General features: G+C 37.7%; 6 protein-coding genes across 7 annotated transcripts; 4 read left to right on the top strand and 2 right to left on the bottom strand.

Annotated features, from left to right (window-relative positions):
* The first annotated feature begins 789 nt into the window (after positions 1-789).
* On the top strand, positions 790-7,152 carry LOC141643252 (uncharacterized). Of its 2 annotated transcripts, none has more exons than XM_074452323.1 (13): positions 790-951; positions 2,101-2,303; positions 2,420-2,546; positions 3,082-3,209; positions 3,323-3,392; positions 3,506-3,608; positions 3,809-3,926; positions 4,105-4,186; positions 4,700-4,761; positions 5,700-5,772; positions 5,854-5,937; positions 6,493-6,573; positions 6,762-7,152. In XM_074452323.1, the coding sequence occupies exons 2-13, from the start codon at positions 2,104-2,106 to the stop codon at positions 6,930-6,932; spliced, it is 1,299 nt and encodes a 432-aa protein (XP_074308424.1). In that variant the 5' UTR covers positions 790-951; positions 2,101-2,103; the 3' UTR covers positions 6,933-7,152. The 2 variants fall into 2 exon arrangements, with proteins under 2 accessions (XP_074308424.1, XP_074308425.1); XM_074452324.1 differs by having other exon boundaries at positions 2,120-2,303.
* Positions 7,153-7,627: 475 nt separating this feature from the next.
* On the top strand, positions 7,628-8,104 carry LOC141643253 (photosystem II 5 kDa protein, chloroplastic-like). The gene has a single exon (XM_074452325.1). The coding sequence runs from the start codon at positions 7,701-7,703 to the stop codon at positions 8,004-8,006; it is 306 nt and encodes a 101-aa protein (XP_074308426.1). The 5' UTR covers positions 7,628-7,700; the 3' UTR covers positions 8,007-8,104.
* Positions 8,105-8,149: 45 nt separating this feature from the next.
* Positions 8,150-9,882, top strand: LOC141643251 (aspartic proteinase CDR1-like). The gene has a single exon (XM_074452322.1). It carries the CDS (start codon positions 8,197-8,199, stop codon positions 9,754-9,756), a length of 1,560 nt encoding a protein of 519 aa, XP_074308423.1. The 5' UTR covers positions 8,150-8,196; the 3' UTR covers positions 9,757-9,882.
* A 289-nt stretch (positions 9,883-10,171) lies between these two features.
* Positions 10,172-13,868, top strand: LOC141643254 (uncharacterized). Its single transcript, XM_074452326.1, has 3 exons — positions 10,172-10,646; positions 11,283-11,632; positions 11,831-13,868. Exons 1-3 carry the CDS (start codon positions 10,442-10,444, stop codon positions 13,670-13,672), a joined length of 2,397 nt encoding a protein of 798 aa, XP_074308427.1. The 5' UTR covers positions 10,172-10,441; the 3' UTR covers positions 13,673-13,868.
* A 35-nt stretch (positions 13,869-13,903) lies between these two features.
* On the bottom strand, positions 13,904-16,885 carry LOC141643255 (polygalacturonase). The gene is made up of 9 exons (XM_074452327.1): positions 16,554-16,885; positions 16,313-16,438; positions 16,060-16,224; positions 15,946-15,966; positions 15,645-15,852; positions 14,857-14,938; positions 14,653-14,761; positions 14,440-14,556; positions 13,904-14,247 (listed from the first exon to the last, which is right to left on the bottom strand). The coding sequence occupies exons 1-9, from the start codon at positions 16,782-16,784 to the stop codon at positions 14,017-14,019; spliced, it is 1,290 nt and encodes a 429-aa protein (XP_074308428.1). The 5' UTR covers positions 16,785-16,885; the 3' UTR covers positions 13,904-14,016.
* Positions 16,886-20,099: 3,214 nt separating this feature from the next.
* LOC141643256 (uncharacterized) lies at positions 20,100-27,166 on the bottom strand. Its single transcript, XM_074452328.1, has 12 exons — positions 26,927-27,166; positions 26,762-26,829; positions 25,060-25,141; positions 24,381-24,464; positions 23,782-23,821; positions 23,008-23,053; positions 22,549-22,607; positions 21,619-21,686; positions 21,126-21,203; positions 20,902-21,006; positions 20,760-20,827; positions 20,100-20,366 (listed from the first exon to the last, which is right to left on the bottom strand). Exons 1-12 carry the CDS (start codon positions 26,980-26,982, stop codon positions 20,281-20,283), a joined length of 840 nt encoding a protein of 279 aa, XP_074308429.1. The 5' UTR covers positions 26,983-27,166; the 3' UTR covers positions 20,100-20,280.
* Between the last annotated feature and the right edge of the window lie 653 nt (positions 27,167-27,819).

The following is a 27,819-nucleotide window of genomic DNA, read 5'->3' on the forward strand; positions in this document are numbered from 1 at the left end:
TCGGTAGGAATATATCTGGTCAACACAAAATAAAAATAAAAATATCCATAAGGAAATGTAAACAATCAAATAAAACGGCCTTAAATAAAAACGTAAACAATTCAATGAAACAGGAGAACTTGTTTGTTTTCCCCCCCTAAAAAACGAGGCCCAAGACTTCCAAATTTTTCATGTTTTACTTCTGCGATAATATGGTTGCTAATATTTAATTTGTTTCCTTGAGTTATACAACAAAGCTGTAGTAGCACATTGGCAAATCTCTTGAGTTTAAAGATTCCAGGTTGGCTACAGCAATTTTTAAATTTTTTTTTCTATTTTTAATTTAGTTATGGGTTTTTTCTTTGAAAATAGTGCCAGCCCTATCACTAATTTGCTAGAAATCTAGAACACTGAAGAAAAAAGATGTTGGCCCAAGATCTGTAAACCGTATAAAGTGACCCAAATTGGAAATGGCCCCAACCCAAAGATATATAGAATATATCAATATAGTGCTGAAAGTATGGGGTGCTAAACTGCTAATATGTAATTTGTTTCCTTCAATAACATAACGAAGCTGCAGTAGCACATTGGCAAATCTCTTCAGAAAAAAGATTCCAGGTTCAACTCCTGGCTACAGCAATTTTTAATTAATTTATTTATTTTTCTCTTTTTGATTTATTTATTTTTCTTTGGAAATGAACAAAAGAGATGTTGGGCCTAGATCTGTAAATCGTATAAAGTGACCCAAATTAGAATTGGACCCAAACCCAACCCAAAGATATATAGTGCTGAAAGTATGAGTTTTGTAGAGAGCAGGAAAGCATAAGCAAAGAGGCATCAGGCATTCAATTTGACGCCACAAAATGAGGCGCATCATTCACTGAAACTCCGAACCCCTTTTGCAGCTTCCTCTCATCTGCTTCTTGCCGTCCTCCTTAGCCTTACCTTCTCTCAAACGCACCGCTTTCTCAGGTATTATTCCGTCATACTCCTCGCTTTCTCAATCATTTGTTTACGTTTTTTTTTTTTAATTCTTCGTGAGGAGTATTTTAACAAAAGCTATTTCCTTTGTATGCCCATTTTCCCTCGCCTCACAACCGAATTAATGGCGTATTTTGATTTCAAACTGTTGTCTGCAATGGTCTAGCTCACAAAGATGGTTTCTTTTTTCTAACTCCTGTTTTATAGTAACTTCAGAAGTTACTTATGTTGATGTTGAGCTGTGTATTATGCTTACAGAAGCCATCTTGGACTCTTTATGCTAAATGATTGTAACTAATTCTAAAGATTTGGTTTCGCAATTCGAAGTCTTCACCTTTGGTTATAAAAAGAATTGACCTTTTTTTATGGGTGTAGTAAGATTTTGTCAATTACCATTGGATTTGCTGTCAGGGTATTTATTTTTGCTGGAGGGTCGTAATCCGTTTGTGAATCTTGCATAGAAGCCATATGGAATTATGTAGAAATAGTGTTTCTGTGAAATGACAGGTTTGGATGTAAATTCAGCCGTGTTTTTTTATTTAGGATTGGGAATTGTAACTTTTTTCGGTGGGAGAATGGTTTCTAATCTTCTATGATTCAAAGTTTAGACCCTCCAATGGTGTGTTAATAATTAATATACTAGTCGGTAACAATGAAAGCTGCCTGTGCTAGGGTGTCATGTAGTCTGCTTACGTGCACCATCTTTTCATCTTGGGTAAGTAGCGACTACTCCCTCTGTCCCAGTCACTTGCTTACCTTTGATTATAATAACCCTCACAAAAAATAAAATAGGCAAACAAACGGATGGGACGGAGGGAGTAGATAATTGTGATTTGTATATTTGGTTTGTACGCCCAAAGCAAGGCTTTCTGCCTAAATTGGAAAAAAGAAGAAGCCTGTTTGAGGGGTTCGTTAATATCTAAGTTGGGACCACTGAACACTGCCTCCGATAGTTTATGTGGATTTGTACACTACCTTTGTTCGCTTTGAGTGACAGAGCTTTTTAAGAGGTTTGTATCAAGATCTAACTTGTCACTACTCACCATTGAACACTCCCTCCCCTATAGTCGCGAATGTTATTTGTGACTCATATTTGCACTCATATATACTCCATATTCATGGACGCTATGGTCTGATTAGGGCATGATGAGGTCTGCAGGGTACACTCTGGTCACTTCATTTCCTCCTGTTCGGTCAATTGCCTTTCATACCCAGTGTAACTATTTGTCGAAGTTTACAGCTAAATCAACTATATCAAAGAAACTATACTGTTACGAACAGCACCATACGTTGCACGAAACAGTACCAATGGTGGTGGCCAAGTATTCACCTCCTCGCTTCAGGTTGTGTTTTATTGCCTAATGCTCTGAACTGCTTCGTTCACATCATTTCAGAAATAAAATTTTGAACAGAATCACACAATTATTATGCTGATGATGCCTTTTGTTGCCATATTCAGTATTGCCCCTATGATGGAGTGGACAGATTGTCATTATAGGCAACTTGCGCGAATTATATCAAAACATGCATGGCTGTACACAGAGATGCTTGCAGCAGAGACAATTGTTTATCAGAAGGATAACCTGGTAAGTCAAGTAACTGTTGAATTTGTATCTTAGATGATGGTGTCTTTGTTACTATCCAGACTCCAGAGACACATATTTGCGAATAAAGGAAGTTAGGTTTGCACATTATCAATCTGAATACTACAGTTTGTTAGAAAATCTTCTCACTCGAATTGTTTTTTTGTTACCTTTTTTGTTTACTTTGCTGATTTTCCGGTTTTCTATGCGGATCTCTTTCCAAAAATTGAATCCTGAATTTCTGCTACATCTCCCTTCTCTTTATGAAGACAGTGAAAGATGCTTAGTGACATTTACGCTACATTACAATGCATAATACCAGCCACTTTTTTCCAACTGAATGGATAACTTTTGCACACTTGTGTATGTCAGATAATGTTTCTTTAGTAGCGAATTAATTTAGATAACCTTATTTTCTTCTTTGCCTTTGAAAGTGGATGTTACGTGAATTCATTGTTAATATTCTTGTATTCGTGTAGCAATATTTTCTGTTGACAATGCATTATTAATTTGTTTCATTGTATGTGAAAATCTCCAGGACAGGTTTTTGGCATTTCCTCAAGAACAACATCCTATTGTCCTCCAGATTGGTGGAAATAACTTGGAGAATATTGCAAAAGCTACACAGCTGGCTAATGCCTATGGCTATGATGAGATAAACTTAAAGTTAGTACTAACTATTTTACGTGTTTACTTAGAATCATAGTCTTTTTTGCAGTTTATTATCCAGAGGCATTTTTATCATTGAACCTCCGTGATCGCTTTGTTTATTTGACCAGTTGTGGATGCCCTAGCCCTAGGGTTGTTGGACATGGGTGTTTTGGTGTACGCCTAATGCTTGATCCAAAGGTTAGAAGCTATTAAACTGATTTTGTAACTCTAAATGAGTAATCAATTTTATTTTAGTTTGTTTAATTCCCAAGTTTCCTAACATGATGACTTCTTGTCCTACGCAAGGGAAGTTTGTTGGTAAGGCCATGTCTGTAATTGCTGCAAATACAAATGTTCCTGTGACAGTGAAGTGCCGTATCGGTGTGGATGACCATGATTCTTATGATGAACTATGTAAGTATTTTCCTTCTGGAAGCAGTTTTTCTGCACGTTTCTCGCAAATTAGGTTAGGGTGAGGTTATACTGACGTGCTGTTTGTTATGTTGCCTCTAGTCTTTTGGATGGTTAATTTTTCGTGTGATGTATTTGAGAAAGTTCACTAAATGCTTCCTGATACTCACGCGTTAACCTAGTGTTTTGTTCCTGATTTCCAGGTGATTTTATTTATGAAGTGTCTTCATCTTCTCCAACCAAACACTTCGTCATTCATTCGCGGAAAGCACTTCTTAATGGGATTAGTCCAGCTGAAAATCGAACAATTCCTCCGCTGAAGTATGTATTACAATTTACAAGTTCTTTTTTGAAGGGCTCCACCTTCCAGAGCCTTTTTGAGTTGTCACTCATCACTAATCTAATAAGATGTCTTAAGTATAATTTTGTTTGGTATGTGTAGGAAGTCAGTTGAATATTTAGGAGAATTAATTGAAAATGTGGTATGTTTGTCACACAGATATGAATACTATTATGGTCTCGTACGTGATTTTCCGGACTTGAAGTTTACTATAAACGGAGGAATAAATTCTGTTGAGGAGGTAAAATTTTTGCCTAACTTCTCTATTTGTTTCCCGGTCAATGCTTTTTACATTTTCTATGAGTCCATATGTTTTGTTTTTGAGGTGGGAAAGGACCACCTTTTATGACGACTGTGTCACCTAGATTCAGAATCGTGTCCTTTTCATTTCTTATATAGTCTGCCTGTATATGTTCATGGTTCTTTCATATATTTCTATCTACTTTTAGAAATGCATTTATTGGAGGCTTTTGCTCTTTTTTCCCCCCCTTATTTCACTTTCCATTTGTAGGTGAATTAGTAAGTTCTGAAGTCATTGCTTTTTCAATGGGGGATTTTTGGGAGTTTTGGTAGCGTGTAGTACTGTAGTTTAGATTTTCATTCATAGTTGGATATTTCTTTGTTACTTTTTCTTTTTTTGATTTTTCTTGCGCTTATATCTGTGTGTTCTTTGTCAATCTCCCTGGTAGCTTGGTTTATGTATTGGATTTTGGTGCTAAATTTGTCTTCTGTTGTCTGATAAATTGGTTTAAAGGTTAATGCAGCATTGAGAGAAGGTGCTTATGGCGTAATGGTCGGACGTGCTGCCTACTATAAGTGAGTTCAGCAGTGGTGAAGTTTGTTTATTTGTATAATACTATGGTGTTGCCATACATATATGTCGTTAGTACGCACAATAATTCTATTTTATGGATGGAACGTGAGCAAGAAGAAATAAAATATTAGTCTTTTCTGAAGGAAACCATTTGTAGATTATGGACACAAAAACGGCTCAAATGCACTGCCTTGCAATTGATCTTGATCTGCTGTATGAGAGTATGAGCTTGCATAGGCTTGTATATTTTCCCAAAACCTTGCTCTGACTGGAACTTCTATGCATGTTTGATTTACAGTCTGTTGATGACTCCATAACTTGACTTGTCAAGTCATATTCTTGTCTGATTGATTAATTATGATTATTTCAATACCTTTTGCGTGATATTTGGTGGTTTTTGTGAACTGAACTCAAAGAAGACATTACGTCCTGTAAGGTAGAACCTAAAATTCTTCAGCGAATAAAGTTGAAAAGATTTGTAGGATAATAAGCTGTGAATAACTTAGGATCATTTTTGGTGTTGGACAAATCCAATGGGATCCCCCTGCCCCGGTCTCTGCCTAGTTCTCCTAGTTGTAACTGTGTCTCATTTTTCCCCTTTTGCCGTCTCCGATGAAGCGATGATACATACTTATATATGTTTGATGAAGTTAGTTAAGTATCTTATGAATGATGGATTCTAATTTGAACATTGGATTTGAAATTTGATGCATAATACTACCTGGTTGTTGTGGAAAGGCAATTTTGTTGAGTACATAAATTAAGTTATTAGATGACGTATGCTTATCACAAATTCTCACCTAAGATGTTCTCATAAGGTTGCATGCATCTGAAGTCTGAACCTGCAGATCATACTGGCTGTGAAATCCATATTAGGATGTTAATTTTTTCTGCCAAATGCTCTCTCTACTTTTGAATGATGGATATTTCTATTCTATAGCCCTTGGCAGGTGTTAAAATATGTAGACAGTGAAGTCTATGGGGTTCCTCCTTCAGATCTTACCCGTCGACAGGTTAGAATTTCAGATTGAGTCTACAGATGATTAACCATGTGTTTATGAACATCTGGGCTATTACTAATATTTTCTCTGTAGGTTCTGGAGAAATACCAAGAGTACGCAGATTCTGTGCTTGGTCAACATGGTAACAACAGACCAAATGTTAGGGATCTTGTCAAGGTATGCATCTCAGTATTTGGATACCTGCATTTGAGATGGAGCAATAAGTTCAAGGGGGATAGATTTATGGGAAACCATTAATTCTCTTTTGGAGTTGAACCTTATACAAATGACGTCTTTATTCTAGAATTAATAAGAAATAGGGGAATCCCATTTTGCATCAAAAACTAAGACAAATATACTTGCTTAATGGATACTCCTCTACCGCGGTTTGACATATTTATATTTATAGTACTAGAATTCCGCAACTTCAAAAAAATTCCTTTTCGATGAAATAGGAATAGCTCCTCCATTACTACATTTTATTTGGTCTTCCTACATTTTTTTTCCGAAGAACTTTTTTGTGTGTATGTTTGGTGTATAAATTCAGATTGTTTGAGTCTACAGACTTACAGTTCCTCTTAATAGTCATGTGCGTGAAGTTGTGTTTTCTTGAATGGCATCCGTAGAATATGAACTGTTCCATTCTCACTTAATGCTCCGTGACTTGCCTTGAAATAGAAAAAGAATCATATGTAACAAAATACTTATATGATCTTTTATTTCATGGCGCAGCCTATACTTAACATTTTTCATGCTGAGCCAAGAAATGGAGTTTGGAAGCGTCATGTAGATGCTGCTTTTAAACATTGCAAGGTACTTCTGTTTGTTGAAGTTCAATGGTCGTATTTAGTAACATTGCTCCCTTTATGGCTCTTACCGGAGTGTCTTTGCATCGCGCTCCATTACAAAAGGACTTTCAGATCTCAAAGTTCTTTTGTTAAGCTAACTATTATTGGTTTCCTGCAAACAAAATTTTCTCATTCAGTTCTAAACCATTGCAGACAGTCAAAGAAATCTTCGAGGAGACTTTGCCAATTATTCCTGACTACGTGCTTGATTCACCCGTTGCAATGGTTCCCCCCAGTCGTGAGGATATTTTTGCAAATGTGCAAGATCGGATACCTCCTCCATATAATTCAACCAAAAAGACACTCAAGTTACAATATGCTTAATTTGTCTGGGTATCAATTTTTAATTTTATTTTTGGGGGCAAATATAACCAACTTTGATTCTTCTCATCGATTCTTAATATCTTTGGGTATGATAGATATCCCAGTAATACCATGTACTCCGATTACTCTGAATCGCAAAAACAATGGTAAAGGAAAATTACAATGCAATTGATGTTGATGGTGTTCCTTTTTGGAGTTGTATAAAATGGCTATTGTAGTACCCTCTCTTGTTATTTGAAATTGTTTCATTTCTATTTTGAGCGTATTTTATACGACTAAAATTCAATGTTATGGTGAAAATCACCACCTACTCACGCTCATACGTATTCTTAATCCTTGTAAAAAAATAATCCTTGTAAAAAAATGGGGCAATTCCTAAGAATCGGAGAGAGTAGTATAATGCTAGTCCGAATTTCGATTGGGCTCAAGCCGAAAGGATTTAACAAACTTCGAGACTGTAATTTTTTTTTTTTTTTTTTTTGGATATCATGCATTTGGTTTGTTGTATCTGATGTAACAGTCTCTACATACTGACAGCACTAGCAGGATCCCTACTTGTAATTTGGTTATTTGTGAACCAACCAATGTCAGCTAAGATAAAAATCAAAACAGACAGATGGCAAGTTAGTGTTGGTCAGAACATAAAACATGGATAAGACTCATATGATCAACAAAGATTTCAGGTTGAAATTAATAGGCAATCCTCTTTTGCAATTGAGCTCAAACAATCACACAAAATATTTGAAAATTTTGAAATTTTGAAAGGCAATGGCATCAGCAAGTATGGCAGCTTCTTTCCTTGGTGTTGGTGGTGCGTCCGCCTGTCCTCGTAGGGCAGTGATCACCAACAGTGCCCAACCAAAGATTGTGCAGCAGGTGAGGTTTGAGAAGAAGGGAGAGGCAGAGAACAACAATGGGAGAAGAGAGGTTGTGTTTGCCGCCATCACCGCCACTATCTGTTCAGTGGCTGGATTGGCCTTGGCAGACGAGCCTAAGCGTGGTACTCCCGAAGCTAAGAAAGCTTATGGACCTGTCTGTGTTGCCAACCCTACTGCTAGAATTTGCAACTACTGAGAGTGATGTCAGTCATTATGTATTTTCAGTTAATGTCATGTAATTTATCTCCATCTTAATTTACTGTTTAATGCACAACTCTTTCTGCTTCCCTATTATCCTTTTGTCTGTTCAAGTTCCTATAATGATGCTTGACTTTCACTTCATGTTTTATTACCATTTACCATCCGTTATGATTTCATATGAATGAATGATTGAAAATAAATTTAAGAAGTTAAGATTTGCATTTAACTTGAGAACTTCTTGGTTTTCCTGCAATGCTGTTATTATGGAATATCAAATTACTGCTAATCAATACAGGAAGTCAGGAAGTTTCAGTTATCAGATTAGAGCTTTACTGTCTTGCTATATAAACATCGTCCTCGACACTCATCTTACACACTTCACTCATACTCTTACATTCTCTTACATACTCTCCTTAGCCATGGCAGCATCTCAAGTTCACCTCCAGTTTTTAATCCTGTTCTTCTGTTATTCATACATAATGTGTTCTGCCTTAACATTCACACATAAAACCCGCCACCCTGGCTTCACAATCGACCTCATCCACAGGGACTCCCCTAACTCCCCACTCCACAACCCTGCCAAGACTAGATATGAGCACTTAAGCGAGGCCTTCAGCCGCTCCACCTCTCGAGCAACCCATTTCACGGCTGCCTCTCGAGCAGCATCAGCAGTACAGGCCTCTGTAGTTCCTGCAGGCGGAGAGTACCTAATGAACATCTCAATCGGTACTCCACCAGTTCGTGTGCTTGGGATTGCTGATACCGGGAGTGACCTTACTTGGACCCAATGCAAACCCTGTGTTCAGTGTTATGAACAAAAATTACCCATATTTGATCCTAAAAAATCGTCCTCTTACAACCCTGTCCCATGCGGATCCCCTACTTGTTACACCAACTTGGCTTCTCGGACTTGTGACCCTGATGGTACTTGCTCATATTACTACTCATACGGTGACAAGTCCTACACCAATGGTGTTCTAGCCACTGAGGTCGTCACTTTTGGCCCAAACACTCCACCCTTCCCTGGAGTAAGCATCGGATGTGGTCATGAGAATGACGGTACCTTCAATGAAAAAGGATCAGGCCTAATTGGGCTTGGAGGAGGTGGACTTTCGCTCATTAGGCAACTGAAACCCTCAATAGGGGCGCAGTTCTCGTACTGTCTAGTCCCCTACTTCGAGACTACTTCAGCAAGCAAGATTAGCTTCGGCCCTAAGGCCTCAGTCAATGGTCCAGGAGCAGTCTCAACGCCTCTGGTAAAGAAGGATCCATCAACATTCTACTATCTGACACTAGAAAGTATAGGGATCGGAAACGTGACATTGGACTACAAAAAACAATCAGCTCATTATTATACCGAGGAAGGTAACATTATAATCGACTCAGGAACAACCTTAACACTACTACCTAAGGAGTTTTACGACAAATTAGAAGGTGAACTAGAGAAAGTGATTAAAGGGGAGCGTATTCAGGACCCAGAAGGTAGCATGGGACTGTGTTACAAGACCAAGAAGGATCTCGAAGTACCAGTCATTACAGCGCGATTTGCTGGGGCAGACGTACAGCTGAAAGCTATCAATACCTTTGTGAGGGTAGAGGAAGACATGGTGTGCTTTGCCATGGTACCAGCGTCGGAAGTGGCTATCTTTGGGAATTTGGCTCAAATCAATTTCTTAGTAGGCTATGATCTTGATGAGGGTAGAGTCTCGTTTAAGCCTACTGATTGCTCTAAACATGCTGTCTAAATTTCTTAGTCTTGCTCATACATTTTTCGGTTACATTTCCGACTATGTAGTTCATGTTTCCGATCAATAAATAACGGTAGTTCAATCTTGAGTATGCAAGTATCTGATGTATACAACTTAGCCAAATCTTCTCTTGATAATCAATATGACAAATCAGTTTCTCATATTTCGCCCGTTTTTACAACTTTATATTAACCTTATCATCACAAATTACTTTGAAATGGAACACACTTATACTTACATAGTCAACTTTATGTCAACTCGTAGGTGATTTTATGGTTGACTACACAACCTATAGGGAATATCGGATAATTTCACAAAAATCGGAAATTAAAAATTAGCGATAATCTTAAAATAAATAAAAGTTATCTAAAAATACGAGTAAATTACTCATGGTTATCAGTTCAAGTCTCATAAAGAACAATTCAAATTGAGATTATAACTTACTAGGTCGAATCATACTAAAACTAATGATTCACCGGAATCACCGCTCATCTAATGGACACGATATTTTGTAAATCACGTATATTTGGGGGTTGGCTATTGGCTAGGTAGTTGCATACTAAAAAAGAGGAGGGAGTAGGAGATCAAATTTGAGTACATTTCATAGAATCAAGTTAGTAGTCATACTCAGAGAGTCAGAGTCTAATATCTCAAAAGCTCTTGATTTGACATTGAATCATCAATGGCGTCGGAAACCCTAGACGTAACAATAAATGAGGAAAGAGGTATGAAGAGAAGAACATCATCATCATGGACAATCATTAGTGGATCATTGAATGACGCAGTTACCTGCGAATCCTCTGAAATTGCTGTCGACGATTCTGATCGAAAATCGCCATTAATACTTCGCCGTCCTTCACCAGATTCCGGTCCTTGCGAAATCACCAGTATTACTTCTTTTCCTTCTCTTTTACTCTTCTTTTGTTTAATTAAGCTCGGATTTAATTGCTCACTTAAAATTGTCTGAATTTCGTATTTAATTCCGATGAATTGTATACATTTTTCGGATTATGTGTGCGGGATTTTGAAAACCGTACATTCTGCGCTCGTCACTGATAGGATGAATGTGGATAGAAATTTTGCTACTGTTAAGTTTTGAACGAGGTACCCGATTAGACCGGAATCTTGTCACATATTGTTGTTAAACAATTTGAGGAATGTCAGCCTAATTCAATGATTGCATCGGTGAATCAACAAAGCCGTAATCTGGCAGTTTTCGGATTCTAAGCTGTACATGTTGCTGCTATGTTACTCCGATACTTCAATTTGGTCGCTTGTCCGACATTTGAAGTCTATGACTGACATGATACTTGACACATTCATTTTAGACCAAAAAATTGAAAATTTAGCGAAATTTAACCATATCATTCAGACGCTTCCAGCCGAGTCAGAGTAACATAGTGTTGCTGTGCACCCAAGTTTGGTAAATTGCTAGTGATTTTAATAATGCTAGTGGTTCTATCTTTTGGATTCTCTCGAGATTTTATTGTTACTGCAGTAGGCTAATTTGTTCTTGTGTTCAGTTCTTTTCACACAGCAACATGAAATCAAGCAGGTCTACATTCGAAGTACTTCCAAAGTATATGAGATTTACTGTGCAACTAATGAGAAGAGTGAAAATGAGTATCTATGCACAGTTCGCTGTGGCATTGCGGCAAGAGATGAGGTGCTACAGCTGGAGGTTGATGGCGTAGCATCTATTTCTAGCAACTCTGAGAAAAGTGCGGATGAAGTGCACTCCAGAACTGATAGTGGAAGCAGCACTGATGGAGATGGTTGGGTGGACGTAAAATTGAACAAGTCTTCTAGAGTTGATGCTGAGGATGGTTCTTCCTCGAAGAAAGAGGATAATTGCATTATACAAGTCATCAAGGTATATTAAATTCCTTCCTGACCTCTGTAATTGATGATTTGTTTCTGCCGATTAGTCATGCTAAACGCATTCTCGATCCAAGCACGATCTGACAAACTTTTGTGCATTTTTTAAAATAGAAATAGAACAAAGGAGAGACATGGCTGTGGGTCTGTCACTAGTTTTCAATAGTTGTTTCTAATGGGGTAAAAATTTCAGGACCGTTTTGAGGCCACTGCTGAGATTTCAGATGGAGATCCCGTCATGTCCATAACTCTTCGTTTGCTGTCTATTCAGAGTGGGGATTATGTTTATATAGATGAAGTTTATGTATTTGCTGATCCTGTGATATCAGCTGATAACCATTGTTCAGTCCCTTCAATGGAAAGCTCGTCTGGAGGCGCTATGCTGTCGATGTTTATGCCCACACTTTTGCAGCTGTCAAAATCTAGAATGAGCAAAGTTGAAGAACATAGTGGTTCTGCAGCTGAAGAAAGACGTATCCAAGATACTGAACAACATTCTACTGCCGCAGCTACTACTGCCAGTACTGCTTCTAATACTGTCCAGACAGAGGTTTTGCCAAACACGGTGAATAATGGCTCATTTGTCCACCAACCAAATCATCTCTCACAGACACCAAATCCTGAAAACATGCAGCACTGTAAAGATAGAGCGAGTGATTTTCCTTGCAGTAAGATAGGGCAAACTTTGGATGAACTTGTTTCTCGAGTATCGAAAATTGAGGACTTGTTTTTGAGATTTGAACAAAATTTGCTGAAGCCCATTATAAACATGGAAACAAGGCTGGAGAGGGTGGAACAACAATTAGAGTCATTTATCAAGAATCCTCCTATTCCCAGAACAGGCTGCACCATATATTCTGCTCCTGAATTCTCCTATAATGAATCTGAGTCTAATTCAATCGGTACTGGTGGAAATGATTGTCCTCTGACTCAGAAATATGAGACAAGTAAGAAGGATGATTGTTTTCCTCCAGAATCGTGCCTTCCCACTTCAGATGCTTGCGCGGAATCATCAACCAGTGCTCCTAAGCTACTTCCTGGTCTTATAATGTCTGCACCTGAGTTCTCATATATTGAAGAGGATGAGGAAATTGACTCCATGGAAGCGGTAAAGGACTCCCCAAAAATATTAAAAAGACCAATGTCTATTAATGATGCTCTGGCTTCTGCACTAGCTGGATTTGTAACTTCGACGTTAACAAAACCTTTGGAACGTTCTGATACGGTGGAAGAAGCTGAAACTGTTATTGGAGCAAAAAGTTGGAGTTCTTCCCCATCTACTTCGACAATACAGTTGGATTGTACTGAAATGGTTGAAGAAGATGAAAACTTCTCGATTATAGAAGGGAGTCCGAAAACTATTTTGTCAGCTTTGGTTCATTCTGATGAGCATCAACTCTCTTTAAACCCCATTGATGGAGGCGATAACTGTGACAAGGATGAGGAAACAACTGAAGTTGTTGATGGCAACAATCATGTTGTCTCTGATGGGGTTAGCAGAAGGCCCCATAGTAGTACTACAGATAGTATTGATGAAACTGAAAATAATGGTTCAACGGCTGAAATTGAATGCACAGAAGGATGTGTGAAAGATATCTGCAGCTCGCCTTCAGTTATTAACAGTGCTCCATTAAAGAATGTCGACATTTGTTCAGGGGAAGGGATTCCGAATGCAGTTTTGCAGGAAATTATTGAGATGCCGAGCCCTGGTATAGTTGATTTCAGTGTTCCAATGCTGGATGTGAAATTCTCATCTTTAGAGAATTCATCGGCCAAGTGTTTCCTCGAGTCCCTTCTGGTTGACATGCCCGCTTTAAAGGGTGAAGTTCCTTGTATCAGGGAAGAGGGTGCAAGTTGTTTTAATGAGCAGTCTGATTTGATTGTAGTAGAGGATGAAGAGTCTAGAGTTTCCGAAAGTGTCGTTAATAAGCTTCTCTATGCAGAAGATGATAGCTCTGTCTACAGGCCTTCAGAATCTGAACGCCAGGATTCTTCTGATTGTAGCAACGAAGGTATGTGTGCTAGTCTCATTTGACAATCTTGTATGGGTGGCTGTAAATAAAGAGTCTTAAAATGTTCAATTTAGGTGCTGATTTTTCAGACATATGACTATTCGAGGGCTGGTTTCGTAGGTGGGCAGTGTGAATGGTAATAGAATGATAGGGACTTGCCCCCTTTTAAGTTATTCCTAATTTCCTGCCTGATTATTAAAATATACGACTTGGTCATGATCTCTTAATCTCACATACTACGGAACAATTTGGTTTCGTAAAGTAAGAGCTAAGAAGCTAAAATGATGAGGAATTACTTTACATATTTACAGTATTCATCGTGTAACTAGTAAAAACAACCAATAATAAAATTTATTGAATTTAAAATCTAAGGATTTGGAGAACATGTAGGTGTAACATTTCCTTTATGAACCAATTTGACATTGCGGCAGTCGGCATGGGCGCCTTTATCCCCCCCCGTCTTGACTAGGTTAACATTTTGCAATACAATTCCTTGACACCAGTAGTTTTTGCTGCAATCTAGTTTTATTGCTACTTTTGTCGCGCTTGTTCCCCTTATATTCCTGTATACCACATTCTGCACACGTACCGCCGACTTCTGCACATATTGTATAATTGATAGATGTTAGCTTTGGGCTCTGATGCTGAATTACGGCCTAGTTATTGAGGTTTGAAGGTTACATTGACTGCAACATAAAGCGGTATTGGCCGCTTTATGGCTGAACTACTAAGATCAGGTTGCGTCTAGTTACAAAAGATCAAGTATGATATAAAAACATAAATAGAGTACCATTGCTTCGCAGGGTGTCTTCTGGTCGCAATAGTGTTGATCAATAATTATAGGGTTGCTAACATTTTGCATGACAACATTTTGAAATACAACGTTTTTTGCGAATCCTTGTCCTCCCTAAAAAGTAAAGTAGAATAAATAAGTAAATTAAAATAAAATAAAAATATATTGGGCATTAAGTTGTGAAGAAAAGGAAATAGAGGAAGCAAAAACCTGCCAAGTCTTAATTCTGACACCATTAGTGGTTCCAGAAAGCGTAGCACGATTCACCATAACATCTGAGACATGGTCATTTGATTGTCCTTTCCCTAAGCTTCCAATGCTAACAACAATATCTGGTTTAGACTTATTATAACATGACTCGAGTGTTTTTTTTTTTTGGCTGAAATTTCGACAAAGTTTATGTCGAGTTGATACCTGATTCCATGTCCCGGTCCACACTTTATATCGGTTGCCTGAATGTTCTTTGATCCATCAACTATTGATATACAGTCATCACCTTTCATATTTTACAGTGCAATTTATTAGCACTTTCCAACTTCCCATTATGTATTTCTACAGAACGCCTTGTTTGGATAGGAAAATAGGAGGGGAAGGGAGCGGGCCGAAAAGTAGGGAAGGGTAAGGGAGGGGGAGTTTTCCTTCCAGATCTCTTCTTTGTTTGAGAGATTTTAAATTGTCGAGGAGGAAAATGGAGAGATCCAATTTCCCTCCCCTTCATATCCCTGTATTTTCATTTTGCTAATCAAACAAAGAAATTCATCTCCCTCAATTTCCCTCCCCTCCTTTTCCCTCCAATCCCTCTTTTCACACCCACCCTAAACCACTTGTTACATTACTTGGCATTTGGCAACTGGCTTATTTGAGTCGGGTTTGGGGCTGACCATTTCCGGTACATGATATCATAGGTTCGGGGATCGGATGGTTATGAGTCGAGTTTTTTGGAACATTTTTGGCCATTGCCTTAAGGTATTTATTTCAACATACTTTGTCGTGATTTTTCGTATTCTGGTTTAGGTTCGGTCATTTCGGGGTTGGATCACTTTTATTAAGTCATTAATAAATAATAATACTAGAGAATAGACCCCCAAACCAACTCATTAACCATAAACAAGGGTGTGGTGATAATTAGGATGATATTGACATGGGTTGGTGTGAAGTTGGTAGTAGAAACAAGACAAAGGTGGGGGGTGTTAAGGGAATACCTGTTTGTATATGAGAACGAGTGATTAGGATATTTCTGGTTTCGGTAACATGAATACCATCGGTGTTTGGACTCGTCTTAGGAGATTTTACGACCAAATTGGAAGCTCTGACATTAACACATCTCTGAAATGTCAAGTGCATTTGTTGAGCATTCATTATCTTTAATCCATCCACAACCATCTTCTTGCATTCCACGAATGTTACAGCCTTCACCCATTTTCACACTTTGGTTAATTTCTTTCTTAAGTTTAATTACCGAGGGATTACATCAAACTTCAATACAGAGTACGTCATACTTACCGTTGGTGCGTGTTGGCAGGGCTGTGTAAGAGAACAGGATGAATATCAGAACAAAAATACATTCGTAAAAGGGATAGATGGAGTTAAAAGAGAGTAATTTAGATGGTTACAGACCTTGGATTTGTCGATCTTACAAGAATTAACCCACCAGACATGTCCATTGCCGTCAATGGTCCCTCCGCCTTTAACCGTGAAACTGCGTAATTTTTGAAACACTAGCCAATGTTGTCCGTCTTTGTAGTGTGTTAAATTGTCTGACGCCTCGATCTTTCCTAAGATCTATGTAGCACACGTAAAACGACAATTACTAAGAGAAATAGAACGCGGCTAACGCTTCAACTATGTATCAGTCAAGGTTGGATCAGACCTTAATGACGAAATGGGAGTGGCAGGGGCCTGAGAACTTGATAGGCCTCACCCTATACGTGTGTTGCGGTACTAGGAATACTCCTCTCTTAGCAGAGCAGGCCTTCTTCCAGGCTCTCTTAAATGCCTTTCATGTCATGTTTCGACAACAATAAAGCTCTTTTTTAGTACGATATAATTAAAAGACGCAGTCACGCAGGAAATGGTAATGCATAAGAGTGAAAGTAGTGATATAATCTAACCTTTGTATGATCTCCTTTTCTGCCTTCTCCTAAGAAACTATCTACATTGACAATTGTTGTTGGAGGTGAAGGTGAAGGTGAATGGCATATGCTCATGTTTTTGTCTCCGTCATCCGAACTATTACTTAAAACAAATCTACTCTCATATTCTGGTAAAGGGTAGCTAGCAAAACAAAAAGGAAGTAAAATGGCAAGAACCACTAGCAGAAACAAATGTAGCTTTATTTCCATGGCTGTTTTCTTCGACCCTATAGACGGGTGATGTTATAGTGTATATAATTACAAAGAATGTATAGAGAGAATGAGGCGGGTATAAATAGAAGAAAGAGAGGTGTTGCTGAAGAAGACAAGGGATGATTAAGAAGGGTGATGATGAAGAGGTTGCGATCGGTGTTAATGAAGAAGAGTCATGTATTAGGAAGGAAGAAAATGAGACGGAAGAGTAACATAGTATGTATTGTAATTTGTATGTATGGCGGGTAGCCCACTTTTACCTTTTTCTCCTCTTCTCTTATTTTGAATTCTCTATTCTTGTGTTGTTAGTTACACCTCCATTTATCTTCTACTCCCTGTTGATTGCTTGTTTACCAACATTGTTTGAACTTCCCTCATCTATGTCCAACTAACCTACTTCTCTTTAACTCTTTTCTTTTGGTATTAGTTACTTCTTCTTAATACTCATCTTTAATGTTATGGCATCTGATCTTAATTAAATGCACCTTATCTTTATTACATGCTATGTCTCTTCATCATCCCATAGAGTTTATTTTTGATAGAGTTAATATAGTATACCATAAACACAAATTCTTACTTAAGACGGGCACTATCCGTCTTAAGTTGTAGACGGATACCATTTTGTGAGACAAAATGCCCAAATAGAGGATAGTGGGAGGCACATGGGGGTGCCCCCACCTTGTCCCCCATATTCGTTTTGTGAGTATAACTACCCGTCTTAAGATTCGACCCGTCTTAAGCAAGACCTACTCTACCATAAAATAAACGACGACATTATCTCAATGTCTTAATGGCTCCCGCAAATTGCGGGAACAACACAAAGATGTTTCAAATTACTCGGATGAAAATTACATCGAAGGAACGCTACTTCATAAGAGTAAGAAGTGTGCCAATTTGATTTATTCCCTAATAATCTAGAACCAAAGAGTTATTGAGTCTTTGACCCCATTGAAAATATGAAATATATAGTTTACCATAAATGTATTAAAGAATACTCCATATTTAAGTCCATTCATGAATATGTATAACCATTGAAGTAAAAACTATTTATTATCATGAGTAAACTCTACAACGCGAGTTACTGTATCTGTTTTGACTATCTTAGATAAGAGTTCATGCTAGTATTAAATGTTCTCAACGAATAGGAGCTTTTATCGAGCCTTAGAAAGTTTAATTAACTTGGATTAGGTCAAGCTCAACTTGAGCTAAGGTTTAAATCAATTGGACCGAGCTCGAGCCGAACTTACAGATATTTTGAGAGCCAGTAAGCGAGTTTAAACTCATTTACATCCTCTCCTAAATCACTCCTTTATCAAGTTAACCAATTGGAAATTAAACCCCCACTTAAACATGATATCCTAATTCGCGGTCTACTATCAAGTGGTGTCGAAATGTAAAATAGCACGAGACAATTTAGGTTTTGCAAGGAAAGATATAACCTTAAAAACGAAGAAGTGTAGGAGAATGAGTGAAATGAGGTGGTCACAAAGATAATCAAAAAAGGAATGTCCGAAGATATTTGATTCTGGAAATGATCGAATGGCGTAAAAGGCAGCCGTCAGATGGTTGTTATAATTAACTTGGGAGTAAGTAATAATTGAGTGAATTCAGCCCATACTTACGTTAAGTGTGTAATACCCAATTTATCGTTAGCAAACCATTAACAAACTTGGTAAGTTTTACACTCTTTGGTCCATTACATATTAACGGATTGTCAACGGTAATACATGCAATTCTACCTCACCACTTTTATCTCATCATTGCGTACTTCATTTTCTTGTAAATCTTAACCTAACTGACCAATCCATTTCACCCGTTCACGTTTTCATAAGTCAATATCAACACATTATTTTTAAAGTTAGTAGTATGTGAATTTCAAAATTTTGCCGATATGATCATAGAAACTCAAAATAGTTTACGTCCTTTATATAGTTAAAAATATTTATAAAATTAATTATATTAATATATTTTACGATAGAGAAAGTAAGAAATAAATCAAGTCATGTATTGTACAGTATTATACTTGATAGGGTGAGCCTTGAAATGATGTAGTTTAAAACACCTTTTAGTTCTCATATACATAAGAGTAAGTGTTGTCAGGTTGATCTGACCAACAAAGTAATTCGGAAAAAGAAAGTGGCGATTAATATGTACATTTTTGGAAAGGGTGACGTCGATTAATATGTACATTTTTTTTTTTGAAAAAGAAAAAAGAGAGCAGATGACTTGTGCAAGTTACTACGTTAATAATCGGTAGATTTTAGGCAGAAAGTGAAGGGTAGAGGTGTTATATTAATATGTAGAATAGACTTTAGCAGTTGATGTTGAGAGTGGCGATGGGTTCGTTCTTAAAGGGCAAGTGGGAAGTAAGATTGTGAAATGAGGTAATTAGGTTGTAACAAGTCATTTATTGGTACACGCTTTGATTCCTGCTCTTGTTACTGCTACTGTTGCTGCTCTTTCACTGATTTCTTCAGCTTCCACCTTGGACCGAAATAAATGAAGAGGATCCCGATGTATTAAGTAAGCCTGCCTCCACCACCACTTTCCCTCGACTTTCGGCAATGCATGTTTATGCCGATACATCGAGATTCCTAGTACGATACCGCATACACAGGTGAGGAAGCAACAAAATCTGGATTCTGGAACATAATGTGGCAGGTTGGCAACACACTGTTATTGCTCAGAACATCCCACCATGTCTCTTCATACAACATACATTGTTATCAGGAAAGATGCAGTGCCAGGAGCAGAAACGGTAGTCAGGAAAAGAGGAGGCCCCTCTTTCCGGGGAATTAGTTGTTAGACTTGTGACAATATAGGAGTGAGACGCTGCTTCCTTCGCAGAGACAGACATTATCGTGCTATGACCAAAGTAAGGAGGCAAGTGAAAATAGGTAAATAATCTACAATTATCCACTGTTACCCTACTCGGCCTACTCTCAGCACACAGGTATGATCGTAAATGTGAAGTCGGTTGTAGGAAATCCAGAATGATGAATGATGATAAACGGCAAAAGGCGTCATGTGATATATCTTAAGAGGTTAGGAATAAATTTAGGATCCAGTAGAGTTATAAAGTCTACTACAATTTCACCCAATAACTGCTCTTGATGATTGCTCATGATCAATAAGGAAATGGATCAGCTTTTGTTGGCATTTCAATTCTCATAGGACTATAGGACCTCTTTCGAAAAAAAAAAAGTCAGGAGACTGAAGGATACCCCAGTCACCCAAGTCTCTGAAGTCCCCTATTTACAACTTCAGTTGGTCTAGTATAAAGACCGTTGTAACATACAACCTAATCAATACTAACATATTAAATGAGGTGCATAGCATAGAATAAAAATGTTGTGCAACATACAACGGTCTTATTTGAGTATTTATGTTACGGCATATAAACAAACATGAGATTATCACACCCGTTAGCACTTGAAGATTGGAATATGGTACTCCTGTCCAATTTCATATAACTAGTTCAGAGGATAAACCATTATGGAAACATACCCACCAGATACTCGTCATAACTGTCTTCGTCTTCATCTTCACTACCCTTCCCTGCTCTTGACTCTCTTTTCTCTGCCAAATTAAAAACATTGATCAGATCTTTCAAGTAGCGAAGCACTAATCAACGTGACCCTATGCCCAAGAGACCCAAGATTGAAACAAATTAAAGTACATGGTAGTTGGCAGCACAAGACAGAAACACAATAACGTGTGACATTCATTCCCCTCCCCCCTTTCAATTTTCTAATTGAAGTGTGTCATGCATTTTCAGTAATCTGTGATGAATTCAGTGACAGTCTGACAGACTAACTGCCTCACATGGAGGGAAAGCAAGATTTTGCCTCTAATGTAACTTCAGATGCAGGGAGTCGTGCAAGTTTATTCAAATTAAAACCTAATTGACTGAAAACACTTCAAGATAATAACACGAGAGGGGCATTAGTGATAAGTGAACAGGAGCTTCACCTTTTTTCTTTTGCACTTTGCTCCTTTCGGCCTCTATATCAGATGTGTCCTTGCTGCTAGACCTTTTCCTGAAGAACAATGATATATACTCACTCACAAAACCAGTGGACAAACCAATCTCCTTCTCCAATAGCAAAATTACCTCCGTCCCCTGGAATCTTCTCCTTCCATCCCTGTCTCTGTTCTCTTTCTGTCAATGCTCTTCTTGTGTTCATCACCCATGTCATCTTCTATTCCTGTCAATTCCCTGCCCAAAACCGAAAGACCGCAGTTGAAAGTTTTAGCACATAAACATCAAGAGTTAAAGACCACCCACTAAAACCTACAGACCACGACCAAAAAAGGGTTATGAACAAAAACTGATACCTGCTCCTGTTATCCTCCTCTTTCTGTCTCATCTCCGCTTGCTCCTTGTTTCTTTTATAATGGAGTTTTTCTGCACACCTATTTTAGCAGCAATAAGTGAAGCTCAAAACCTGGTTTCTGTATTAGAGAAAGACACGAAGACGAGAAATAACAACCACCACGAGCTGTTTCATGAAACATAATATCCAGTATACCCTCCTTTGCCTCCATGGCTATTGACGAGGATTCACCACAACCAGTACAATTCCAAACATCAAACATGTGTAAATATGTAATGCTTGATTCTTAAGACAATGTGTAGAGCCTAAATACATAAAAAAGCAGTGCTGAATGCCTAAATTAAAATGCCGTCGATTTAAAGAGATAGGAATGAATGCACAAAAATAAAATTTAAAGGAGTAATATCACAAAATTTACACAAATACAAGTCTTTGGGTCAACACACTTCATACTAGAAACTAGAAAGCAGCATGAAAAGCGAAAAACAACTAACCCCTCACAAACAACCAATTTGACAAGAGCTTGTTTGTGCTCTCCTGCCTCAAAATAAGAGAAGTTTACCTGTAAAATAACAAACACGGGGTTTGATCAGAAAATAAAATATCGCCATATCGGACTGATGATGTTTCCTATGTAACCTCACACCCAAAGGTCATATCAAAGAATAATACTAAAAGGAAAAATAATCACAAAACATATTCAAACCCAAAGGTAAGCCATTCTAATGTCTCTGGAAATGAAATAAATTCGATTGAACCGAATTACCAGTTTACCACCACTTGAGCTCCAATTCTAATTAGCAATCAAAAGCTAAATACCAACCTCAATTAGTGTAGAAATTACAATTGCTTGTCTCCAGTACTAGGCTTTTCTACAACAACAACAACAACAACAACTATATAAAATCATGTACTTTACATGGCTAATTTAAAGAAAAATTCTAATTAAGATATCTAGAGACCAAAGCTTCATGAAGAAAGTAGAGTGTAGCATGATGATAAAGCATGGAGCGTGATAAAGAGAAGCATTTCATGAATAAGTCCACCTAGTGTATACAAGACCGTGCACGTTGGAGATAATATACAAGGGCCTATCACAAAGACCTCCAAAATTACAGCTAATTCGCAACGGTTGCTGAAACATTCGGGAAAAGCTAACTTTTGCTTTGTCTGTAAAAGGAACAGAAAAAGAGCAGGAGAGAAAGGAGGGAAAAACAACAAAATAAACAAGAGTCCCTAAAAACTGCTAATTTACAATGATTGCTCTCAACAACTGGTGGAAAAGTGAATCTCCTAAGTCTAAAAAAGTAATGGATAAAGAGTTGTGGCCCGCGCGGGAAGAGGTAAAAAAGGAAACTGAACCAGTACCCCGTTTTCATCAAAGAAGTTTGGATCAACTAGCAGATGACAAACAGAATACTTGCCTCAAAGCTTGCCAAGCCCTCTCTTTCATCGCAGTGCTTGTTGCCACAGATAAACTGCCCTGACAAGCAAAACTCCCAAACTTCAGTCGAATAATCAGTAGCTTTCTTTCAGTTATGGATGATGATCAAGACAAAAAACTAGATATGTTTCTTTCAGTTATAGATGATGATCAGATGATAATCATGGAAGAAATACCACAGTAGCTATTACTGGTTGAAAAGCAAGAATACACGAGTTCACATGACCATTTGAAGTCCGAGTATCTAGATATGTTTCACTCATTTTTTACATTCTTTCGGGAAGGGTGGCTTTATGGAGTGCAAGAACAGATATGAAATAGAAAGGCTGCGAAGATACTCACTAGTCATTGCACATAAATACGTCCTCAACAACATATAAAGAAAGAAGTTACCATACTTAGAAAGTGATACAGTTCTGCTCAAATGGTGTAAAATTACCTTTGCCTGACATTACTTCCTTTTCTATTCTCCACCTCAGGCCAATCTGTCATGAGGATATTTCTTTCCCAGTCAGAAAATCCTTCCATTATAGGTACCAAATTGCCTACTACTGAGAGCAAACAAAAGCACTATTACTACTACTAACGACAAGTAGCTAACACGCTGATAGAAGTGTTGCTGGTCTGAAATTTAGGAACTTATTAAGCATGAACGAAGGTGATCTAAGCAAGATGTGGTCGGTAATAGAGATAAAAAAGGACAAAGTTGGGAGATAAGGTTGAGGAAAAGTCTGAAAAGAGATGGATTTCAGAGCACAACCTGCTTTAGTTGTATACTTGTATGACTACCCAACCTCAATTGACCATGACTTAGTGATCTGTTTAAGCTACAGGGAGGAGGGGGAAGGGGGGATAAAAACAAAGATCCAAAGTGTATATAAGTAGCAAATACTTATCATTTAGACAGTACAGTGTGATTCCTCAAGAGCAGAAACCACAACAGAACAGTTGGATTGCTGGAGAAGTCATAGGTTAATGAGCCGTATTGAAGTTAGGAACAATATAATTATATGGTGCAGCATATTAACATATCATTACTATGTAGTATTAGCTGTGAAGTATATATGTGCTCCTACAGTTCCATAATCTACAAATTTATAATTCGGTATTTTTATAAGCGGGCCCTAACATTTCTTACCCCCTCCCTGTTCCTAGTAGCATGCCTAGTCAAGATCAACAACTATGGAGATTAGCAAAGAGAAACTTTGTGTACCTTGCCAGTCTTATATTTTGACATGTCAGCTATGCAGTATCTGCAACAAGTCAAGGCTCTCAAAGCGAAAAGGCATCACAGATAAAAACTGTAACTGATCACAGATACCACAAAAAGGGCACACAGAAAAGCTAACAAGATTCAATGTTTAAGAAAAAATTGAGTAGCAGTCTCAAAGATACAGTACAATCTATCATTAATATAAGTTCATCAGCCACTTGAACACATTTGGACACAAAGCAGGGATGCAAGCAAACAAAGGTAACCTATTTTTACAAAGTCCAAATTCAGACTCCCATCGCACGTGTCAGATGCAATTTGCATCTAAATGTCAAATTATTCCACACTCCATTCTCAGAATTAAGGGACAAGAAGAGACAGTGTCTTGACCAAATTATGATACCGAGACAGGTCACATTGTAAGATTATCCAAACCCTTTCCTTTTAAAAATATTCTAGCCTTATAGAATTTATGTTATATGATTAAAATAACAAAGAGAGTTCGCATAGAGGGAAAACAATCATGGCTACCAAATTGTTAACTTAAAGCTTCAATATGGAAATACATTCAGACAACTGTCTACTGTAAGCAAGGATACTCTTTAAAGAGCTTATCATAGTAGCGCTTTACCAGCCTTTGCTCCCAGGATGTGTCCATTTCATCTTCTTCAGTACGAATGAACCTATAGTAACAAATTAAAAAAGCATAATAGTCATCACTAAGCAAACCTGATCACAGAATTAACGTCTTTTTGAGATCTGAAACTTGAGTTGATTTTCAATTATTGTAGTCTATCTTCTCTCTCTTATGACATGTTCTTACAGTCAATTGTGAAATTATTGTGTAAGAACCTTCTATACTGAAATATAATGGCCATTGATTGAGTCATGGAAAAATAGGTAAATTGTCAGGGATAACTTCAAAACATCATTCATCGTAATCAATATTATGGTACTATAGATGAAGCCCCGGAAAAATTTGGTAAAGTGTCAGACTGTCAGCTATATCTTTGAAGCGTCATTTGCCATAGTCGAAATACCGCAGTTTTCTTAAAGGGTGCTACATAACAGGATCACAAATTAACAGGAAACTGAAATTCCATAATGTAATAGCTGTTATGTAATGTAACAGTTGCATTTTTGTACCATGCGCCTAAATCGAGGTAAGGGAGGTCATAAAGGATTCTTCTGAGATGTGACTGAATGATAGTGTTATCAAGCATGAACCATTAATGGCTACCAACTGACACGAAAATCAAAAAAGAAAAGATCACATACCGATATCCTTCTCTGAGAGTGTCTTGATCAGTTTTAAGGGGCCGTTTTTCACCTAGAGATCTTTCTTTCCCATAGTACTTGACTATAGACAGAAAAAAAAAACGATGAAGCAGATTCAATATACTAACAATGCACGCAAAGTACGTGACAACAAATTTTCAAATAGAGAGCAAGCATGAACAGAACCCTGAAAACAGGAGATAGCTGAACTTGAGTAGTTTAGTCTATCTAATTTAAACATATTGCATTAGGATGTAAACTAGCTGTGGATTGCGTTGGGAGGCACCCATTGTGAATATTGGCATAGCTTTTGGTTTTCAATATACTAATTCGTAAAAGGCATGTGTTCATTCCCTAGATCCTTTTGCTTCCGCTTATGGCAGCCCAAAAAGTAGGTTAGCTACCTTAGAATGCATTGAAAGTTGAAACCCTAACAACGGAAACTAAATTGATGTATAAATTTATCATTGAATATTATAACTAATGCTTGTGGAGTTGTGGTTGTTCGAACGGAGTCACAAAGAGTGGTATATATGGTGTCACCGTGTAAGGTAACTAAGATTTCCCATGTCTGAGAACCTAGCTAACATGCGGAGCAAATGGCAATATTAAGACACTTAACAAACTCATCTTGCAAGCTCCCCTTTTCCCTAATCCTGAAGTCTTCCACTTGATGCAGAATAATGAAGCATTAAGGCAAGATGTGGAAACAGATAGAAAGCACAAATTGCACGTACAACACTTCAATCATCATTTTAAACTAAAAAGTCAAGCAACTTGGAATTGGATTTTTTTTCCAGCTCTGAGATTATCCAAGGTAACAATAGAAGAACGTGAATCTCGAGTTTCAACTCACAGTAACCTAATAACCTCCTTTGACGATGGAATGAGATTCATAGCAAATCAAACATGAAGCAACATAAGATGTGTATGGCTAATTGTAGCCCCCTTCCTCCTTGGCGGAGAGGATTGTTCATCAACCAGTTGCTTTAGGACACCAGGATATGCAGGTAAACAACTCCTTACATGCATACTTCCATATTGTCCAAGCTTATAATCCTAAATAACCTAATAACCTACCACCTACCTTCACAAAGTGCCAAGACCAATCATAAATGCAACCCGAAACAACAGGAATTGTATGGATAATTGTAGCCCCCATCCTCCTTGTTGGAGAGGACTGTTCATCATCCAGTTGTTTTAGGGCACCGGAAATTCGCAGGTAAATAGCTCCTTACAAGCACATTTTCAAGCAGCCCAATCTTACACTCCTAATTTATATTTTATAATATGACCTTAAAGATTTTGAGTGTCAAATGATCCATGACAGTACAATACACGCCAGGGGGGAAAATCAATATTGTGCATACTACCTCCGTCTTAAATAACCACTAGGCAAAATCTTAATTAGGAGCATTGTATTAAGTCTCGGTTTTGGTCGCAGTTCTGGTATCGGGTTATCGCAGCCTAATTTCGTTAAATGCGGTAAACATCCCCTTAAAACACAGTAAAATGCGGTCACCATAAACTCCAAAACCTTTACAACTCAGTCGCATATCGGTGTCGCAGCCGATATTTAAAACTGTGATTAGGAGCTTAAGCGAGTTTAAGCTAGGTATATAATAAAACGGGAACCCTAATTGATAAACACAATCAATCAATTCAAAATCGACTATGAGAGCAAAGAACGAAGGAATAATACCATAATCGTTCAAAAACTTATGGTGGCGATCGAAAGCGTTGAGGCCTCTGATATGAGCTTGATAATGCCTATAAAACAATAATCAACACCATGAAAATGCAGAACGATAAGCATGAAAGAAGTTTGAAAAGAGATGATTAAAGAAGAAAAGGTAGGGGAACATACTGTTTACGATCTTCTCTGTCGAAAACCTGGGATTTTAGAGACGCGAAGGAAGCCATTGTTGCAAACTCAAGGTGTTGCTGTTGAATCTCCGTGTGACGCAAATCACATTCGTTACTTCTTCTTCTGTAGCAGACTCGGCCCCATCAGGCCATCGGTAGGCTTCGAAACGGTTCAGTTAAAACTCGACTCGTCTCGAGATTAGTTTGACCTACTTCGAGCTTAGATTAGAGTCTCAATCTCAACAAGATTCGGATCGAAAGTGGAATTTAAATTTGTTGTGTTTTTATCACACGTTATAAAAACCGTTAAAATGATATGAGTATTCTATTTAGACTTTAGAGTGTTTGTGTTTGTTTTAAAAAATACGGAGTATTTGTTTATTATCTGTTTTAATTATATTTTTTTATTATTAATTATTTTTGGTTAGGTTTTGTAAAGATGAAAAAAAATTAAGAATATAATGATAAGTAACTAAATTTGGAGTTAGTCTTGTGTAAAGCGGTTTTACATTAATATAGTTGTATAACGGATTTAAACACAACCCCATTTACTCTATTAGTGGGTAAAACTCAGGAAAAGTGATTACTAAAGATCACGTTTTGTGATAAATTTGGGTAAAACCGTCTTAAACAATTATTTGTGCTAAATTCGAACTTCATATTTCAGACTCGACGTGTTAAGAACCTGCCAAAGCTTGAACTCAAATTACCGAGCCAATTTCTAGCATACCCAAACTCAAGCTCATTGTTTTTTTATTCCAACCACCCGTGCAAATTACCGACCAATGTAATCAGACGATAATTTTACCGACCAACATATTTGGTAGGTAATTTCATTTATTACCGACTGATTATTTTGGTCGTGTTGAGATACTAGTGCAGTTGCCAGCTCAG

Source organism: Silene latifolia, chromosome 2 (genome assembly GCF_048544455.1).
Source record: "Silene latifolia isolate original U9 population chromosome 2, ASM4854445v1, whole genome shotgun sequence".
Taxonomy (NCBI): Eukaryota; Viridiplantae; Streptophyta; class Magnoliopsida; order Caryophyllales; family Caryophyllaceae; genus Silene; species Silene latifolia.

Bases quoted from the DNA above. Each gene is read 5' to 3' on its own strand.
- LOC141643252 (XM_074452323.1), top strand. From the start codon at position 2,104: ATGATGAGGTCTGCAGGGTACACTCTGGTCACTTCATTTCCTCCTGTT. The intron at 3,927-4,104 runs GTATGTATTACA...TTTGTCACACAG, and splicing joins CGAACAATTCCTCCGCTGAA to ATATGAATACTATTATGGTC. The intron at 6,574-6,761 runs GTACTTCTGTTT...AAACCATTGCAG, and splicing joins CTGCTTTTAAACATTGCAAG to ACAGTCAAAGAAATCTTCGA.
- LOC141643255 (XM_074452327.1), bottom strand. From the start codon at position 16,784: ATGGAAATAAAGCTACATTTGTTTCTGCTAGTGGTTCTTGCCATTTTA. The intron at 16,439-16,553 runs GTTAGATTATAT...ATGACATGAAAG, and splicing joins GAAAAGGAGATCATACAAAG to GCATTTAAGAGAGCCTGGAA. The intron at 15,967-16,059 runs GTCTGTAACCAT...TCTCTTACACAG, and splicing joins GTAAGATCGACAAATCCAAG to CCCTGCCAACACGCACCAAC.
- LOC141643254 (XM_074452326.1), top strand. From the start codon at position 10,442: ATGGCGTCGGAAACCCTAGACGTAACAATAAATGAGGAAAGAGGTATG. The intron at 10,647-11,282 runs GTATTACTTCTT...TCTTGTGTTCAG, and splicing joins CGGTCCTTGCGAAATCACCA to TTCTTTTCACACAGCAACAT. The intron at 11,633-11,830 runs GTATATTAAATT...TAAAAATTTCAG, and splicing joins GCATTATACAAGTCATCAAG to GACCGTTTTGAGGCCACTGC.
- LOC141643256 (XM_074452328.1), bottom strand. From the start codon at position 26,982: ATGGCTTCCTTCGCGTCTCTAAAATCCCAGGTTTTCGACAGAGAAGAT. The intron at 22,608-23,007 runs GTAATTTTACAC...TTTGCTTGTCAG, and splicing joins GGAAGTAATGTCAGGCAAAG to GGCAGTTTATCTGTGGCAAC. The intron at 21,204-21,618 runs GTTAGTTGTTTT...CTGCTAAAATAG, and splicing joins AAATTGGTTGTTTGTGAGGG to GTGTGCAGAAAAACTCCATT.
- LOC141643253 (XM_074452325.1), top strand. From the start codon at position 7,701: ATGGCATCAGCAAGTATGGCAGCTTCTTTCCTTGGTGTTGGTGGTGCG.
- LOC141643251 (XM_074452322.1), top strand. From the start codon at position 8,197: ATGATTGAAAATAAATTTAAGAAGTTAAGATTTGCATTTAACTTGAGA.